The 19,034-nt window shown below is 41.9% G+C and overlaps 2 protein-coding genes across 3 annotated transcripts; both read right to left on the bottom strand.

The window, feature by feature from the left end:
* Nucleotides 1–6,644: 6,644 nt before the first annotated feature.
* On the bottom strand, nucleotides 6,645–11,314 carry dsela (dermatan sulfate epimerase like a). The gene has a single exon (XM_027001212.2). It carries the CDS (start codon nucleotides 10,520–10,522, stop codon nucleotides 6,914–6,916), a length of 3,609 nt encoding a protein of 1,202 aa, XP_026857013.2. The 5' UTR covers nucleotides 10,523–11,314; the 3' UTR covers nucleotides 6,645–6,913.
* A 265-nt stretch (nucleotides 11,315–11,579) lies between these two features.
* On the bottom strand, nucleotides 11,580–18,724 carry tmx3a (thioredoxin related transmembrane protein 3a). Of its 2 annotated transcripts, XM_027001213.2 has the most exons (16): nucleotides 18,620–18,724; nucleotides 18,399–18,450; nucleotides 18,165–18,204; nucleotides 17,954–18,077; nucleotides 16,760–16,805; nucleotides 16,302–16,382; nucleotides 15,895–15,994; nucleotides 15,273–15,350; nucleotides 15,097–15,163; nucleotides 13,549–13,647; nucleotides 13,229–13,286; nucleotides 13,071–13,124; nucleotides 12,861–12,917; nucleotides 12,555–12,684; nucleotides 12,379–12,447; nucleotides 11,580–12,215 (listed from the first exon to the last, which is right to left on the bottom strand). In XM_027001213.2, the coding sequence occupies exons 1-16, from the start codon at nucleotides 18,642–18,644 to the stop codon at nucleotides 12,051–12,053; spliced, it is 1,245 nt and encodes a 414-aa protein (XP_026857014.2). In that variant the 5' UTR covers nucleotides 18,645–18,724; the 3' UTR covers nucleotides 11,580–12,050. The 2 variants fall into 2 exon arrangements, with proteins under 2 accessions (XP_026857014.2, XP_035383659.1); XM_035527766.1 differs by lacking the exons at nucleotides 17,954–18,077; nucleotides 18,165–18,204 and having other exon boundaries at nucleotides 18,620–18,708.
* Between the last annotated feature and the right edge of the window lie 310 nt (nucleotides 18,725–19,034).

Genomic DNA, 19,034 nt, shown 5'->3' with positions numbered 1-19,034 from the left:
AGAAAAAGATCCATGTCAGACCAGACAGCTCCATGTCATTCTCATCGCAGTGGCCCCAGTGCCCATACCAATTGGACTGACTCTGGAGTGATGCCACGTTTAGAACAGCAGGACATGTTAGAGGCTGGGGAAGAGGGACTCGCTATTGGCCATGTCCTCCCTAGTGATTTAACCCAAGCATTAAGTTGGCATTGGTGCCAGGGGAGTGCCAAACTGTGGTTTCTCTACAGGCTTAGCTGGATGTCTTAACCAAAGAAAGGGGCAGGGACAGCATTTCTCCACTAGGCCTGAAGCAGATACTCATTGCTCTATTGCAGAGTCCCAGTGCTGGTCTCTCTACGGAGGGGGGATGAAGGGAGGAAAGCATTGTCCAGCAGCTGTTGGTGGTGACTGGACGACACCCTAATGAAAAATTAATGAATGTAGAGCAGTGGCAGGAAGCAAAGGAGGCCACTCAAGGGGAAATCGCCCCCTTAATTGCTGTGTGCTGCCTTTTTCACCATTTCATTTGGGGAAAACTCTAGTTTGAGGTTGTGTTCAATTTGTCCTCGCTGTGCTGGGGAGTAGACTGGACTACAGTACCCAGGGGGCACTACTCCCATTTTAATTAATGTTGGGTGTGTTGGAGCATGGGTGAAATGCAATGGGCATCGATTAATTACAAAATTCCTCCTGTATTTAAAAGGTCCCCTTTTAAATCTTTTAGAATTCAGATTCTTAAAATTAATTAAATGTTTGAAAGTTTGAAATGGAGCAAAATGACAGACCTCATAAATGTCAGAGAAACAACTTAATGCTGCAGAAACTGCAATCTAAATAGAGCTCATAATGCTGACCAAGTACATTACTTACACCATTGAACTGATTAGGGCAAAGGAGTGTAAATAGCAGAGTGGTTTTCATGTGCCAAGATCAGATCTGGCTATGGCAGAGAACCTAACTTATTAAGAGTGTTGGTGTAATCCCTTGTCTCCTCATGGCTTTATGGAGCATTGATCCTGCAAAATGGAGTATGGATCCTCATTTAACCACAGGCACACCTATCTCTATGTCACTTCATAACCACCTCAGAGTCCTCACACAAAGGCTAGGCTGCAGAAACGATGTTCCATTTGTTCTGTATAATTAAATATTATAACAACTCAAACATATGTGAGAGATCTCACAGGTCTTTTCTGGTTTGTTTGTGCAAGTCGTCAAATTTTGCATTATTCAGTGCTTGTGCTTGCCTTACAAATTGCATTACACATTGGCTTTACACAAAGTGGAACTCTTTATTCGGGTTGCCCAGGCCTGCTAGTCCGTCAGACTTTAATCTAATAAGCTGTGGATGGGCTGGCCTGGCACGACACCCGCCCAGCCTTGGCACGCTAACGAAACCCCTCGGCCCTCGGCCACTGAGGATGAGTGGGAGAGGACTGCTGAATACGCTGTCCCAAAATGGGGCTCATTGCTCAAATTGATTAGCATTTAGATTGTATCGGCTCTGATTCAAAAGAGAGGCTGGGTTGCAATGACTAAAAAGTACCAGATTTTTAAATGGATTTTGAAAATTGTCATCAAATGGATGAAATTACATGGAACCTTTTTATTGTTCTTTTCTCTTGGTTTAAGCATGTTTTTTGAAACCCCATTATGCTTCTACAAGTCCTGTATCTTGAACGGAGGCCAGTCTGTAATGTAATGACCCTAGGAACAGCCGCTCTGAATAGACTAATTAGAGATATCTGTGCATATCATTACCAGATCCCTGATAAGACTCTTACATGCCCAGTTAGAACATCTTTATTTTTTAATTGAGTCACTAATTGTTATTAATTTTACCATGCTAATACACCGATAAAATGGGGTCAGCCATGAATGCTAATAAGGATTAACTGGGGGATTTTCATTCAAAACACTCACATCTTGGGAGTTTTATCAGCAAGACGTGAATGATCTGGAATATTCATTTGGTATTCTGATACAGATCGTGCTTTTGAAGGCCACACTCAGGACTTAAAAGTGAATTTAAATAACTTCCCAAAGTGTCTGCTGTCACATACATGAGAAGGGTTAAGGTAGACGGGCTGGAAACGCCCCCCAAACGGCACATACAAGTACTTGCTGACTAATAATGGCCCTCATGCTTTACTTTTAGTAGCGCATTTACAAAAGGTGTAAAACGCATTTACTGTAAGAATGATTTTAAAATATGCTACAGAATGTGCACGGATTAACCTACTACAGTAACAAGTGTTGGTCAATAGATGTAGTCTATATACATTACCGCAATTAATGTTTGCATAACGATCTCATTAAGCAGGCGTAGCTACGCGGTCAGTGAAACACATCCTTAATAAGCCCCCCCACCCCCGACCTGGGCTAAATAAATAAATAAATAAATAAATAAATAAACACACACCTAGCGGACTCATCACTGCATTAACCGAGCCTCTCGTCGTTCTATCAGCGTACGCTTTCCAAGGGCTTGACATTAAGAAGAATAAATGGCACTGGTCTCGCAACACAACATAATTCATCAAAGTCGCCGGCCGCGAGTGAATTAATCACGGGCCCCGACGTTTCGCACTCCGCGTGCATGCTCAAGCACCAGCCTCACCTGCGTCACGGGCCCGTCCAGAACGTCGCGAGTCACGGGAGTTTCATGGTTAGATTAAAATAACCGCGTCTGCTATGCGGGAATGCCATTTATGAGAAGAAAAACAAGAAATAGAAAAACAATCCTCTTTGACTAGACACCACGTCAGTGTTAAATTAACACCCAAGGCGCTAACTCGATCTGAAGCATATGCTTCGGAGTTGCACCTATTGTGTATTAATAGGTGTTAATGTAACGCAGGTGAGCTTGCTGTTCTTATGATAACACATAATCAGACCATCAACGAAGCCTAAAATGTGGAATGAGTTATTATGTGACGCCCATTTGCAGTAAACTACTGCGGCATTGTAATTAGATAAAAGGCATAATTATTACTGCTACTACTATTACTAACAAGAAGGTTTGAGAATTATACACTATCAATTATGGATTAACTAACCCTAATCTTGAACTTTATCCAATCCTGAGCCTACCTCTGGACCTAAACACACACACACCAGAATCTTCCACAGCTTCCACAGTTCATGGAAATATTCCACGGACCCTAGCAATTTAAAATTACGATGTGTCACAGATAATCATTGTGTTATATTCATTATTAGGAAACAGGGAGATAATATAAATCATTCAATGTTACTGCATTATTTATTAATACCACACTGCTGTTCATATGAGATGGGCTTTAATTATTGAGTACACTGTTTTTCTGGCTACTCAACATGATAAAAAACATGTGATAGAAATGCATGAGACCGAAGAATATCATTGTTTTGTCTGCTGGGTTAGAGCGTCATCTGCTGGTAATTTGTTTTTCTTCCCCCTCAGCAACAGCTGTGTGATGTGGCTGTGGGATATCAATTGACTCTTTTGGGTAAAAGTACTTAGCATAACAATCAGAGTAGCATAGAAAAATGTAAAGAAGACAAATTTCAGCTACCTGACTATCAGAGACCAAGGATAATTCATATCAAATATAGGAAAAATCAAGTAGGTCTAGTTGTTTTCATAATTCCAAAAAACATCAGTGTTATTGACAATACTCTTATGAATGGCAGTGAAGGTGACAGCACAAACAGGCCGTGGTTGTCTACAGTTCTTTCCACCATAACACAGATGATCTAGATCTAGATGTCCTCAGAAAGTAGTACTGCCTCTTTCTAGAGCTATTTATAATACCAATGGTTCCACTGGGAAATCTTAAGCTAAATTAAGATGGAGGCAATTGAAACCTCTGAACAAGGAGGGTGGCGGGTTATAGAGGAACAAAATACAAAGATATGCATTTCTAGGAATGATCACATTATTTCCATGCTCCACTACACATTTACAAAACAGATGCATGCACTCAGTTCCTCTGAACAAGAGGTTTTTTTTTTTTATGCTGCAGTGTTTGTAATCAATGACACATCCAAAGATCTTGATCGATTGATTTAAAGCTGCAGCTCTGAAGCCCTTCTGGCTGCTATGGACCTTATACAATCCAACCATCATTAGTATGTCATTCATCAAAAGTGACATACATGAACCTGAGGCTCTTTGTGTTTGGAAAACAGAAGACTCGTTCCTCTGATTTCATTTCGTGCGGGCTTCATGTATTAATGAGCTTTGAGGTGTAACTGCTGTGGGCTTGAAACAAGCAAAACAAAACTCAATTAAGGCTGTAGTGGCCTTTGGTTTATTATACTACAACTGAACACGTTTCAAACTTTTAATGACAAATGACAACCAGGTGCTTGAACTGGGTTTTGGGCAAAGCTGAATGCACCCTCACTGCTGCCTCATTTTGCCTGCTTCACACTGAGCCAGGTTTCCAGGGACAAAATGAGCTCATTTGTTTTGGGTACATTACTTTGACAATGAGGACTGCCAATCATTAGAGTCCACAACTAATCTCTGTTCCGGAGACCACTGGAGGCTCAATTTATCCCCATTAAAACTACTCTTCAAACTAAAATGTCTCACGTGAAGAGCTTGGTACCTGCTCTGCCCTGGTTGGGTGGCAGAGTTCCCATTTTGCTGTTGCCAATGAAAGCCTGAATGTGCTGATGTGCCAGAAATGACTACATCTTACGTCCAGCCAACTTTCTCTCTGCCTCTCCTTTCCTTTATTTATCCACCAAGTCGTTGTAGCCTGATTATACGACAGCAGGCAGGCTGCTGACTGTCTCTCTCTCTCACACACACACACACACACACACACAAAAAAAAAAAATCTAATTATATAACATGTAGTCAGATAGATAGAGATTTGGTTTTATGAAATGATGATTTATATATGTCATTAAAAAATTTGTAATTTTATATATGCCTTGCATCCTCTAACACAAGACCGCAAGCAAAACTCGGAATATGCACACCCAGGGCTATAGCCAGGGTTTGAAAAGTAGTGAGGCCCATGGTGAGGGGTCAGTGTTGAATTAGGTTTTGGCGCTATTGTAGAGGGTGGAAGGAAGGTTAGGTTTTGGTCAAAAATACACATATATCTAAAGCATTCTGTTTCAACCTTTTTGGAATATATGGCATAATATTCTTCTGAATAAATACTAAATCCTAAAACCATTCTCTGGAGCATGAACATACGCCAGTGTGGAGTATGATACTTAAGCTTAGGTTATTTGCAATCTTAGTTGGCTATAAAGAGAAAAGGCTTGAGAGTAACGCCATTACAACCTAATGTCATTGCAGATATATTCATTTCTACGTTTAGCCTTGAAAAGTTTCGTAGACCTAATGACACTGTCCCGGCCTTGTGTGGAACGTTAGCTGTACTAATATGAAAGAAATGGCCTAGTCATCATGGTGAGAGTATTCATATTTAGCATGTGTTGTACAGTTGCCTTTACTACCAACACTATACCAGGTTACTGTTTGGAACGTTTCTTACTAATCAAATATGCAATACGATCATTGCGTTGTCTGATGCTGTCTGCCAGTTTACACGCAACAAAGTACTGACAATGCAAAGTGCTGCATTCATGCCCTCTTACACACACAGAATACCAAATTACACATCCATACTTCTTCTCGTTGGAAAAGTCAACCATTTTTTGTTGTTGTATTTGTGTTTAAGTTAGCTGCAAATATTCTTCGTCTGGCACGTAAAAACAACAGACATATGGGATCTTCACCACAGTAGTGTATTCCTCTAATAGCAATAATCCAATAATTCCTGCTCACTATACTCATGTGTTAGGTTATGTGGGGGTGTCTCCAACCCCACCTTGGAATGAAACGTACACCACTGTGGGAAAGCCTAATAACCCAGCAACATCCATGTCTGGATATGAACTGATTTCTCCTAATATCCCAGTGTATTCCTAAGCATTTTAACAGGTTACCATGCCACAAAAACAAAACAAAAACCTCAGTTTAATACATGATACTTCATCATAGAGAAATTCAGTAGCAGACGATTCTCACAATAACCCAGCCAGCAAGCAGTGAAACAGCAGCTCATATGCGTGGGAATGCACATCTTGGCACAGAAGGAACTTGTCCTCGGTTGACCTGTAAATACCTTCTGCCTGAAACTTTTTTGCTCATTTCGCTAAACTGCATTCTTCAATAATGACTGTGTGGTGAATCACCATTCGTAACCATGAGCTGAGTTCAGAGCTGTTTTTTTAGGAAACCAAACTATATTTCAAAAATATTTTTAAAAGTTATGTCCCTGTATAGAGCCCATGAGAGAACATGGTGCTGAAATGCATTTTGTATTAAATTGGTGAAGTAATTAGTTAAAACTTCTGGAAAAAATAGCACTTTAATTAATTAAAAAGATCTAGAGAACTATTCTTCTAATTATATGAAAGTAATATAAGATAATAAAAAGAATAAGTTTAAAACGTTACCAACCAGCACATTACATTACATTCTGTAATGTAGAAGGCAGCAATATGCCAAATGTTCTCTACTGCTAATGCTTCTCACAGAAGGAAAAGAAATAATGTCTCCAAGAAGACTTTTGAATTTGAAGGCTCCTATAATCTCTTCTTCCAATTAACAATAACACATACATCTTCAACATATCTTGGGTGAAGATATGGTTTAAACAAATCACCACAAAAAGCTTGCTAATAGGAAGTAGCTAAATATATTGGAAGAGGAGGTGTTAGATGTTCATAAATTTTCACAAAGTACTTTTCAGCTTATTTGTTATTTATTTCTAGTTCCTCAACATGTCCTTTTTGTAAGTTCAGTATCCCGGTCTGGAATACAACAAAACAGAAAACACAGAGGGTCAGGCAACGTGTTCTGTGAATTTATACAAATCGGACAAGCTTTCAGTGTTTGCATTTAATTTAATTAATTTCATTCAAAAGGGGCATGGCTGTGTCTTTTGTATCCAAGTGTCTCCATGACAGTCCCACAAACTCCTTCTATTATTTTGATCTCATCATGGGCCATGTTTTCTCTCCACATGTTGATTTTGGCAGGAGATACATCCCCTTCATATACCAGGTGATACAGATTTGTGGATGTAGCAAATATGAGCTGGTTTAGGGAAGCTGGTGCAACAGGTATCCCAAGAAACTTGTGTATCCTTCTCGCGGTCTCCTCTGGGAAACGCACAATGTCCTCGAATTTCACCATGAGGCAGGCCTGTGGGGGCAGTTCGCCACTCGCCCGGAGGCTGGCAGACATGTGGGCCAGCCACGTGTGAGCAAGCAGCAGCACAGGACTGGCGTTGGGCTGCGCAAGGAGGCTCCGCAAAGACTGGAAGGCCGCATCGAACTTGCACCCATGCCTTCCATCACTGATGACATCCAGCAGGTGCTGTCTGATGTTCTTGCGTGCATAAAGGCTTGGTTTGCCATTGTAAAGCATCATATAGACCCAGGCCCGTGGGTCTCGCACCAGTTGGAGTGAGTGGAACGAGTGGCCAACCACCTCATGGATGAAGGGCAGTTTCAGTGACCAGCTCCCACTGCGGAGATTCAAGACAGGACAGGCGTTTGGGTATGCCACCAAATGCCTTCGCAGCTGCTTAATGTACCCCACATCCCTAGCTGTGGCCCCATTCACCATGCTTGCCCTCGGTTTCCTTCTCCTCTTCTTTGTTTCTTGAGCGAGGCCTACACTCAGGCCCTGGATGTCATTGTTATAGAGCTGGATGTTCTGCAGGTGCAGTCTGACACTGTGCACCAGGGAGTGGAACCAGCCCTGGACAGCCAGGAACTTTCCAGCATGTGCGTCCGCCCTCAACCACTCGCAAGCGTCTAGCAGAGAGTCAGGCGCAAACTCGGCTTCCGGCACATGGAGGTACGCAGATGGGATCATGAGGTACACAAAGTCAGAGCTGTTGCCGAAAAGGTGCTGAAGGACCTCGGCCCCAGAGCCTGGGAGTGATGTGATGATGATGAATGGGAGGGTTTCTGGAGTGCTGCCAGGAAGGGTGGTTTCCTCCTCAGAAGCATGCGAGTCCTGCCATGTTAAGGCACAAAAAGCCTTCTCACAGTCACGAGACATTACCAATAATTTCAACACCCAGAAAACCAGCACTATAATAAGAGCAAAATGAACAAGCTTACTGAAGAGCAAATTCAACTTTCGTTTTATGGTTGAAAACAGGACGGCAAAACACACAGTCCACATTGTTATGCTGTTAATCAATAAACCAAAATCAAATGAGGAATTCTTTGGGCTTTGGGTGGGTAAAGTTAGAATTCCCTGACCAAAACGAATTATCTGATGTTTGCTTTCTGCTTTTGCAAAACCTGCAAAGCCCAAGTAGCTGTGTCTGGCACCGATGTCCTTGTAGTTTGTGACGATGGAAACAGTAGTCTCTGTGTCATTGAGAGTGACAGACAGTCTGACACCATTTATGCTGTTGTCTATGAACCTGCAGTCTGAAACTTTGACAAAAGGACTATGCATTAGGTACACCACTCTGCTGACAGAGTTGTCCATGGGAAAGGTCACATTAATGAATTGTGTCCATCTCTTTCTGAACTCCGCAACCTGTTCCACTTCTTGTATCCTGGCATTTGGGCTCCCTCCTTGACTGTCCAGCCAAAACATTTTATAATGAGCATCCCATACATCCATCAGCGCTCCATTGTACCTGTCCAAAGACCTGTGTGGCATATATCTCAGATCAAAGTCAAGGTTGTGGAAAAAAGCACTAAATGAAGTCAGAGGAGACCTGTTCTGCTTTTCCACATGATCCAACACCATTAATGTCTGGGAGTTGAGCAGGACCAGGGCCCGGTACACACTTTTAAGCTTCATAGCAGATGAATAGGCAGTCACAGCTTCTCCACTAACAAATAATGTGTCCTGGTGGGAGGATGCTGCAATGACCTCACCAGCACTGTCACCTACTTCATTTTCTTCCCATCGCAGCCATTTGGAACATTCCCCTAGCTGCCCCTCCCATGGCGCATTGCATTGACTGGTGGGGGAGGGGCCAAAGACCAACACATTGTTCAGGTGGCTGTATTTTGGCCCATACAAAGCCTCTGAAACAAAAACCTGTCCATTGGGAGCAAAAGTAAAAGAGTTCTGATCAGGGTGTTCATGTCCAGGATTGAAGTTGGCCCAGCCTTCCAGCCAGGAATAGGGTTTAGCATGAACAATGTCATACACTGCTCGACCGCCTAGTTTCCCAGATTTAAAAGACAGGAAAGTATTGCCCTGGGCATAAGGTGTCCCTGCTCCATATGTCACCACACCCCAATTTGAAAACAAATGCATAGTCGGCTTCCCGAAGTCAGTCAGAGGCTGAGCAGAAAGCTCAGCATCATACCAGACAAACTCTGTGTGGAGAGTAGCCCAGCGCTGTGCTATTGATGCCGCCATGGGTCCATCCTTGGGTCGGTGCTTCCTGATCTGACGCGCCAGCCAGTTTCCTGAGCCATTTCGGAGCACGAACGCGTCGAGGAAAACCAGCTGACTTTCTGGCCCATAGAACCAGTTGTAGTTGGAGTCAGCGATCCCCACCGTCCTTTGAAAGCCAGGGAGCACAGTGGCATAGTAAAACATAAAGTGGGCTTGCAGCCAAGTGTTTTTCTTGTTGTCGATATCAAAATGACGTGACGCCAAGAACACGTACTGAGTGATGGATTTGGCTGTGTAGCTGCCATATGCCACACCTTCATCTAGCGACCCATCTACCATGTGGTTTAGGAGGAACATGGTCTTCTCCATATAGTTCACTGCTACTTGCTTCCATGCCATGGCTTCAGAATCATTATGCTCCCCCATCACAATAGCTCCGATAAGGATGGCTACTATGTTTGTAGTCTGGTGGTTCTGTAGGAACTGCTTGCCCCAGCTTCTGTGCTTGGACAGCTCATAGAGCTCCTCTGTGACTGCCCGTATCTTCTCAAGATACTGAACCCGTCGCTGAAGGTCTAGAAGATTATAAATGAAGTCATAAGCTGTGGCGAAACCAGTGAGGGAGTGGGCCATCGGGACCTCGTCATTTGGGGCAGTAGTCACGAGCCAGTCAGGATATTCAGACATTCGATCCATGTACTTTATTAAGAACTGAGAAGCAGCAGAGTCCTTGGGCACAAGGAGGCAGTAGAGAGCAAGAGGGGGCAGATTGTTGCCATAGATCTCATTCCATTTCTTACCGAAGTCCTCATGGTTTGGTGGCGGCAGGTAGGCAGCCGGGCTATCCAGCATGGTGGCAACGGCATTTTGAATGATTTTGAAAATGTGACTGTGTGTCGTGAGGGCTTTCTTCCTCAGAACCGGCACTTCCGTCACATCGAAGTACAGGTTGGGGTGAGTGCGTGATGCCAGGTGTATTCTGTGCTTTGTGGGGATGCTGCCTGTGTGGAGTCTGCCTTGCTCTGTGCGCTCAATGAATGAGCCATATTTGTTTGAGGAGTTATAAATCCCAGAGATAGACAATACCATCTTCAAAAGACACAGTAGAACCCCCAACTTCATTAGCCACTCAACAGCCATGATTCAAAAGACAGATGTGGACTTTTTTTTTCCCCCCCCTTTTTGAAAAAAAGTTCCACCTAGAAATGTGTTTGTAATTTCCACTCACGTGAAGGGTAGTTCCAGCAGACCACTGGAATCCTTAGGCAGATTTTCACTGTGATTTAAGAGTTCTTGATTTAAAAAAAAAAAAGTCTATGTATGCTAGGAGTGTACATTTATGATCAGATACTCAGCAAAACACTTATAGGTGAACAACATAAATAATCAACGACGGAAAAAAACCCCTTTCTTCTCTCCGAGTTACTCATGCAACGGAACGTTTTGGTGAACATACCATCTGATTCAGACGTGCAACAGTGATTAATTGTCCATAATTAAAGAGTTCTTAGTTGTCACCGTCAGGAAATACTCAGTAATTTCTTGTTGAATCCATTACTTCTGACTGCACTGTCCTTTAGTCTTGTCTAGGAATTTGCTACGCGATGCATCCATGAAATCTATACGATGCTTTTTCGAACCAACGATATGCATCAACCAGTAAAATTCGGTAAGAAAGCTGTATTCTTTGAAATCCAATTACGTCTGATTATTGTTCACACCTGATTACGCGTCTGTTAACGCTCTTCATCCAGTTTGTTCTGAACAGTAGTTTACTCACGTCACGGTGGACCACAGTTAGTTTATATAACCCACAAAAAAGGTTCTCTGTCCGGAATTCAATTCACAAGCAGGTAAAGGAACCGCGTCTAAATGCTATGCGAAAGTTGTTTTACTAAGTTGTTGATGATGTGTGCTATAATGCATGTTTGGTAAAGCGGGCGATGGACTAAACCGTAGAGGTTTAGCGCAACAAAAACATTTGCTATCAGTTCCTTCCCACTTCTCAAGTAGCCTACTTATATTAATTCTTCTTCGAATCCACAGTTTGTCGATAGATGGCGTGCTGCGACGTTCTATTATAGGGCCAAAATAAATTTAAACCCGTACGCGCGTGCGCTTAAATGCTGTTGTTTTGAAAGTAGACGTATATTCATAAATGTCTTTTTGTGTGTTAAGTTTTATTTATGTCCAAATGTCAGGCATCTCTTAGTGACATTTGATCAAGGTGGTGCAGTATGAAGGTGTAGTAGGATACATGCTGAGAACACTACTCGGCTGATTCATAAATGACTGCTGGCACTTCTCATCACATTTGCTGAGGATACTGAACATTAAATGAGAATTTGGGAAGCCAAATACAGCAGTGCTGAGCTACTCCGGGTATTTAAAAACAGGAGAAGATTGTGATGATGAGTCATGGCATGTTCAACTTTTATGGGAATTCCTTCTTTGCTGAAAGCTCTGGTATTCCACATGTTTCTGACAGATTAACACTTGCCTCTGTCCCTTCATTACTGAATATTCCAAAACATGATGCCAATGGTAAACCAATAGGGCTGAAAAGCATGCATGAGAGTGTTTACATAAATAACATTTCTTCAACCGGGGAAGACTTTAGCATTATTACAGCACTGCAGTGTTGTCGTTAATGAGCCAAACGGTCACATTAATCCTCTTTCTTGGCTTTAGAGGTGCCTTTTCTTCTCCCGTCAGCTGCCTTCTCGTCACCCAGCTTCACGGCAGTGCACGTTCCCCACACGATCATGCAGATCACAGCAACCGGCAGGGTGATGAACAAACAGGTGAGGGAGCCGTTGGCGGTGTAACTCACCTGGTCGTGGGGGGGTGGAGGATTGGCATTTGTCATGCAGAGCTCATGTCCGCCGGGCCAAATTTTCCGCTAAACTGAAATATTTGGGCTGATATTTGTTGGGGGACAGTGTGTAAGATTTGAGCCTGACCTTTCACCTTCTGAGACGATTGCGGTTTCTCACCTTTATGGCCTCCCTCGCACGATAGTAAAGCCTTTTCATCTGGCGCAGAAATCCGTTGCCTCCGAGTAACTGAAAGAGACATGAACTCATGAGGGCCATGCCATATGTCCTGCGCAGGAAGGAGAGTGACACCTGACTGAGAAGGCATCGTGTGAGAACAGCGCAGATGACCGGACCTCAGATCTTCCACTGAGGATGCTCTTCAGGAACTGAAGCAAGTCTTCAATCTTCTCCACCTTGCGGCGTGGCAGATAGTATCCGTCAATGGACATGTTCATCACGATGAAGGAAGGCATTGGTAACTCTCTGAGGAAAGCAAGCCCAACACAGTTTAGCATGCACGCTATAAACGTGAGGCACGAGCTACTATGAACTCATCAGAAATTATTCTTATTCTTATGGATTAATTCATGCTGTCTCTGTAGAAGCGCCCATCCCTGCGTCTGTTGTCTAGATAGCCTTACGCAATCAACCATGCTCACCCCATTATGAAGCCATTTATATAGTCATTTCCATTCATGTAGCCAAACTGAAAGTTCCTGTAATACACAGACATGGACCCATTTAGTACCATCACTGTATGTCAAATTTGACAGATATGAAAATGATGCCGTGGAATTTCTATAGACCAGTCTTTGAGTAATTTTCATATATTTGGTTTAGCAGTTTTCATTTCTGATGCTTCTGCTTACATGTTGTAATGGTCTCTATATTCAGTTGCCACGCTTTCCATGAATGCTTTATAACTGTAAGGAGAGTAGGTAATAGGAGTGATTTGACAGTATATGTTTTCAGAACTATAAACATACACCATGCCAAATGCAACAAATGTGATATGCTGGTCTCCCACCGAATGCTTTGGGTAGTTGGATTCCTCGCATCCACTATAGCTAAAGCTACCAGTTTACCTGGAAACAATAAAACATGAGTATTTATAATGACAAAATCTGCTAATATTATTTAACTTAATTGACTTTTATATATTACCTTCAATCTTATATCCTATTAAGTAATCTATTAAAATGGCCATTTATTATTTTGGGACAGTCTTAAGCTTTATTATAATAAGTGCTTGATAAAAGTGTGACATGTTGACAGTTTGTTCAGATTGACACTGCAGGCCAAGGTGGTACTGTGTAGTTTATTGTGGTATATCTGGTGTAACAGTACTTCTTTCTCCCATCTGGTAGAGAGTGAAGCTGTCCATCTGCAAGTAAGAAGGAAAACGTTCTCGGTCGACCCAGGCAGAGAGATTGCCATCGCCTTCCTCTGGAAGAAAGAAACGAGAGACATTTACACATGTTAAAGGAATATTTCACTCAAATGCAAGTGTCGTTAAAGTGAAGCTGTTGGTTTTATGATCTAATTTGCATAAGATTAACTACCTCTCCCTTCTTACTTGAAAGGTTGAATTTACAAATGGGTTAAGCATTCCTGTAAGGGAAATTTATTCTTTGAAAGCATTAGTTCAAACAAACTAAACCACACAAGGAAACTTTGTTTATTGAGAAGCAGGATACTTCCACTAAGTAAATTGGCTAAGAGGGCGGGTGGTAGATATATAGAGACGTGACGTTCAGACGCTTCAGAAACGCTGAGCTGCAGTGCAGAATACTTCAACATGGAACAAAGAGGGCTGAATGTTTCCTGAGACACTGCAGAGTAGTCCGTTCACTTCAAAGACCAGTGATCTGGACCGGAGTGACTCCCTAACCACTGTGTATTGTCATAAAACATAGAAAGAAACGTGAACACACCTGAAGGTATGTTGAGACGGTTTTGCACGTTTCTGGTTTATATTGCTTCTTGTGTGCACAACAATGTGCATGGACATGTGCAATTTACATTCAAAGTAGGTCTAGTGTCCTAACCTGAAATGTAATCATTTACTGGCTACTTTAAAATTAATATTAGAAGACTGTATTTGTATGTAATTCATTACAATCAAATGTGGCAAAGTGGTTCCTCAGGACTAGCCCAGTGTAACGCTATTCAACTTGTGCTGAATAAAAGAATAATTTGCCATCAGTGTAAAGGTATACACTAAAAATCCTACATAAAGAAATGGCAAATCCCTGCCTAGAGGAAAACTTGGACCATGTTAAAGGAATATTCTGTTCTTGCTTTAAGGGAGCACAAATGGAGATCCCTTCTCTGCTGGCTGTGACGAAAGGAGGCTGTTCAGATGTTTGAGCCGCTGCCTTCATGGACACCCTGAGCATCCAGGTAATGGAGAACTCCTCCGACACTGCCGTGTTCCACGTGCAGGCAACTTGTGCGGACCCTTTCCTGCTGGCCTTATGGCTTCACAAGAGCTTTTTCGACAATGGGCAGGTGCAGCAAACCAACGTCCTGTTCCAGGAGCACCGTGGCGGGGTGGAGTTTGTGCTCCGGGTCTTGCATCGCTGCTCACGTCTCCCGAATGACTACTACCTGACCCCTTTCCTGGTGACCCTCTGTTTGGACGCCCTGGCCTTCAAGTACCAGCTGCCCCCACAGGCCAACTGGGATGGTACAATCCGAGAGGCTATGAACGGGAACTGTCTGGAACTCAGACGTTGAGATGGGCTGCGCACAATTCCTTCACCGCGGAGATCTTGGCTTTTGGCCATTTAATCAATTTCAAATGTCTTCTTTCTAAAGCAACCCATTTGGCATGCCACCAAGTTCATGGGCCATTGCGAGAAGCACTTTTTAAAATGTGAAAGGATTTCTCACCATTGTAGAGATGGTATGTTCCATCTTTGAATACTGCCACGGATGGAATTTTTTGCAGTCTCATCTCCTGTGGTTGAATAATGAAGGCCAGTAGATCACATTTCTTTAATTAACATAAATCATTGTGATATGAACCAGACATCATAAAAAGGACTATGAGGACAGAAGAATTTCACCTGTGGCAAAACCTCTTCAGAGGCAGAGAAAAAATAAGTGTAGGTGACAAACTCAGCTGCCGCTTTGTGAAACCGGACCTGAAGTGGTGTAGAAAAATAAAATAAAAATAAATAAATAAAAGGTGTGCAGTAGGACTATTTCAAGCCTCGTTCACTTTGGCAATTTCAATAGGACAACAGAAGGAATGTTGTGTGCTCATTTTTGGGTTATGTTACTGTATCACTAAATATTTCTGTAATATAAGGTTCCCTTAACTAACTTTTAAATGACAAAATTAAGAAACCATGAACTTCAGCTTTTGATAAATCATAAGTAATTTCAGCAGGGTAACACGTATATTCATTGTCTTTACTGCAACTGTATGCAAATAAACTATGATGAACACTCATAACTGGAAACAAAATGTAACTGGAAAAAATAATGGAATGTGCTAATTCATAGGTTACATGATGAAAAATGATACACTTGCTGTCTACTAAGTTCAGAACATGCCAATGATTTTCAGACCAGTTTCATAAGTAATGTTGGGTAAGAGGACCCTTAATGTGATGTACTGTAAGTGCATTTGCTTATTCAGTGCACACACAAGTGGCGTTGGATGACTGTTTGCGTTAAGTGCACCTTTAGGGGCGACTTCCCTCCAATGTACACGAAGAAAAGGCTGTGTCTGCCTGCAGCACGACGGAAGAGCTTCGTGCTTGTCAAAGCCCTCACTGCGGGGCTATGTTCAACAGAACACAGACAAATTAAACCAGCATTGCTTATAAACCTGCCCCTGGGAGCCCAGCCTCCTGCAGAGTTCCAATTCCATCTTTAATCAAACACGCCTGGCTCCAGTGCTCAGAAGGTCGTGGCTGGCTCAGTAAGTGTTAGATTAGGAATGAAGTGTTTGCGAGAGGGCAGATGTCCATGGCCACGGTTCATATACCAGATCTTCATATACCATAACTCTTAATTAAAGGCTGCTTCTTTACTTGGAGAAAAATATGTGCTTCTGCTAATGCACAATGAGAGATGCATGGTATTACCCTGCCACCCTGTTGGTGAAGTCCACGATGCCGTCCTTTGTTCTAGGACCTCTGTACTCGAGAATCTTCTCTCCTTTGATGCTTGTCAGGGAAACAATAAAATATAGTGATGGAAAGATTGCACTTCAACTGCAATATTATTTGTGTATAAAGAAAACCCCATAACAGATTGGGAAGCCTTGGCATTAAGCATTGTATTAAAAGTGAGCATTAAAAATTATTTTCCCTGTCAGGGTTGTTGTATTTTCATACAGAACCGTACAGTTACTGACAATCTAATTGGGAAGCTCTCTAAGAGCTGAACTTCATCTCAACCTTATCACCTAAGAGATACGAAGACATATATACAGAGATGGGAAAGACCTGCTGAGATGCTTTGTCAAAAATATGTCTGGGAATTGCACCTGATACCGACAGTAATAAGAGCTTTCAACGGTTAAGTTCTTTAAAGGACTCACAGCATTATTGACGGATATCCATGGATATTAAACTCTGTGACAGCACCTGAAAACAGAGAAAGAAAGAAAAAAAACTCATAAAATATACTTTCTTTCTCTTGACATGATACCCTCTAAACAGGCAAGTAGGTTAGACAGGGGAGGCTTTGTAGTTGCCAAACTTTGTAGTTACTGATCCAAGATCAAGATCACCCACAGATTAGCTACAAAGTCATCAGTGGCCATCACACTGGCACTATTTTCAACTTTCCTTCTATCTTCCTGCAAGACAAGAAAAGTTTGATTTTCTCTTCCAATATATTTTCCTGGTTGTTTTATTTTTCTAGTGTGCAAATGCTCTTATGGTCGTTGATTCTAAATCTGAGGGTGAGAATTTTGTCCATGTTTTAATATGAGGACACACCCACTTCAGTGTTAATCAGAGATTAAAAGAATAATATAAGACATCGTGCAACACAAATCAACTGTAAAATAACCTTGGATAAACAAATCAGATTATTCCTCAATTTAGTATATTTATTGTTGGTTTAATAACAACCCTAAATTGTCTGTTTTGTCAACACCTCTAATACAACATGGACAGAACAAGAGACATTTATTCTCAGAACTAGTATAGTTCTGACATTTATTTTTCAGAATTATACCTTCATTCATCATGTACCAACGATTATACTCAATTTATAGAGCAGATTCATTTAAGAACATTAGAGCAAGCTATTTATGAATGGAACATGGAAAGATCCATTAGCAATTGTGCAAGATGACTGCAAAGAGCATCTGCCTACTTAAAGGTAGAATTTGAATTGAAGAGACAATAGCTTTGTTGATTCTTTAGGCGTAGTAAAACGCTAGAAACATTTCCATTTCCAGCGTACACTGGGAACTGAAGACATTTATGATTGCTGATAATGTACTTGATGCTGTCTGACCATCTGTTAATTAATAATTGAAAGGTAAAGTAGTGGTAGGCCGCACTTCAGTGAGGAGCCCCCTTGAAAGTATTAGGCTTTATTGATTAATCCCATTATTACGGCTGGCAAGACAGATAGTCTGTGTGATTAGCCGCACAGCAATGGCCAACTGACCTCACTGCAGGGCCTAGCTTCTGTATCAGATCGGAATTAGGTCTATAGTGCGTATACAGGTCCTTTATCAGTGGCGTGTTCCTACGCACTACCTTTAAATTGAACTCACTCGCGTGGACTGAGGTGTCCATTTTGCCCACGTTAACGGGGGAGCCCGAACTTTTCAACTCGGCACCCACGTCATACCACATCGCGTCAAGCGTCTTACAGTATTCACACCACGGAGCGTAAAACTGAAATACACAACAATCATGCCGCGGAAAGACAGAAAGCCTGCACGCAGAGTAAAAGCGCATTAAACGTCAGAAACATATACTCACTTGTACTAGCCACGGTTCATTTTCTCGGTACTCATTAAACCTACAGAGATGCATCAGTTGAAAAGGCGCAAAGGTTGAATTGTAATTAAATATTGTGCTTTATAATGTAACCTTACAATCAAACAACTCGACCTGAACTAAATGACTTAACTCGGGCCACAAAAGTGATAATAGATGATGCTGTATGTTAAGGGAATAAATGTCCGAAGAAAAATAAGAACGGAATAAGCCTACCTCCCATCCAGCTCCTCAACATAAGCGGACACGCCAGTCGCCAGTATAAGCACTGAGACATCAACGAATCAGTTAAAAATGCAATTATCTACCTGTCATTTCGTAAAATTTTAAAAGCAGTTAATTTTTAGATGATATGGCAAGTGTCAAAAGAGTGCTGAAAGCTATAGTCTATATCATAGCAAAACATTTCTTGTTTTGTTAATTGTTTCATAGCCTACCTGAAAATATAAAGTCTCTTGTCATTTTTCTAAACGGCGAAACCGTTCACGAAGTTAAAAGCAGACAAAACGGTTCTAAACCGGCAGTGGCATAATTACTAGTCAGCAAACTAGTAATCCACTGACGATGCATCGTATTAAGAGGAGGAATTAGAGGCAGTCTATAAATTAAATCTGGGAGAGAGCTAAACACCCCCGCCCCCTTCCACTACAAACAGCCTGCCTGAAATATTTATTAGTCTGAACGGGTCATTTAAAGTGTGTGTGTCTTCATTTACATTTTGTCACGACAGACGAACCCTTGGCCCTGTCGTTCCTTAAACCTTTTTTTTTCTCTTCTGTTAACATTTTGTACGAATGAATCAATTTTGCTTTGTGCAGACAGCGTGCGGTCTGAAGATTTTTCAGTTGTTAC

The sequence above is a fragment of the Electrophorus electricus genome, chromosome 7 (genome assembly GCF_013358815.1).
Source record: "Electrophorus electricus isolate fEleEle1 chromosome 7, fEleEle1.pri, whole genome shotgun sequence".
In the NCBI taxonomy this organism is placed as follows: domain Eukaryota; kingdom Metazoa; phylum Chordata; class Actinopteri; order Gymnotiformes; family Gymnotidae; genus Electrophorus; species Electrophorus electricus.
Note: the sequence above shows the minus strand (reverse complement) of the source record. Positions and strands in the feature narration are given on the sequence as shown.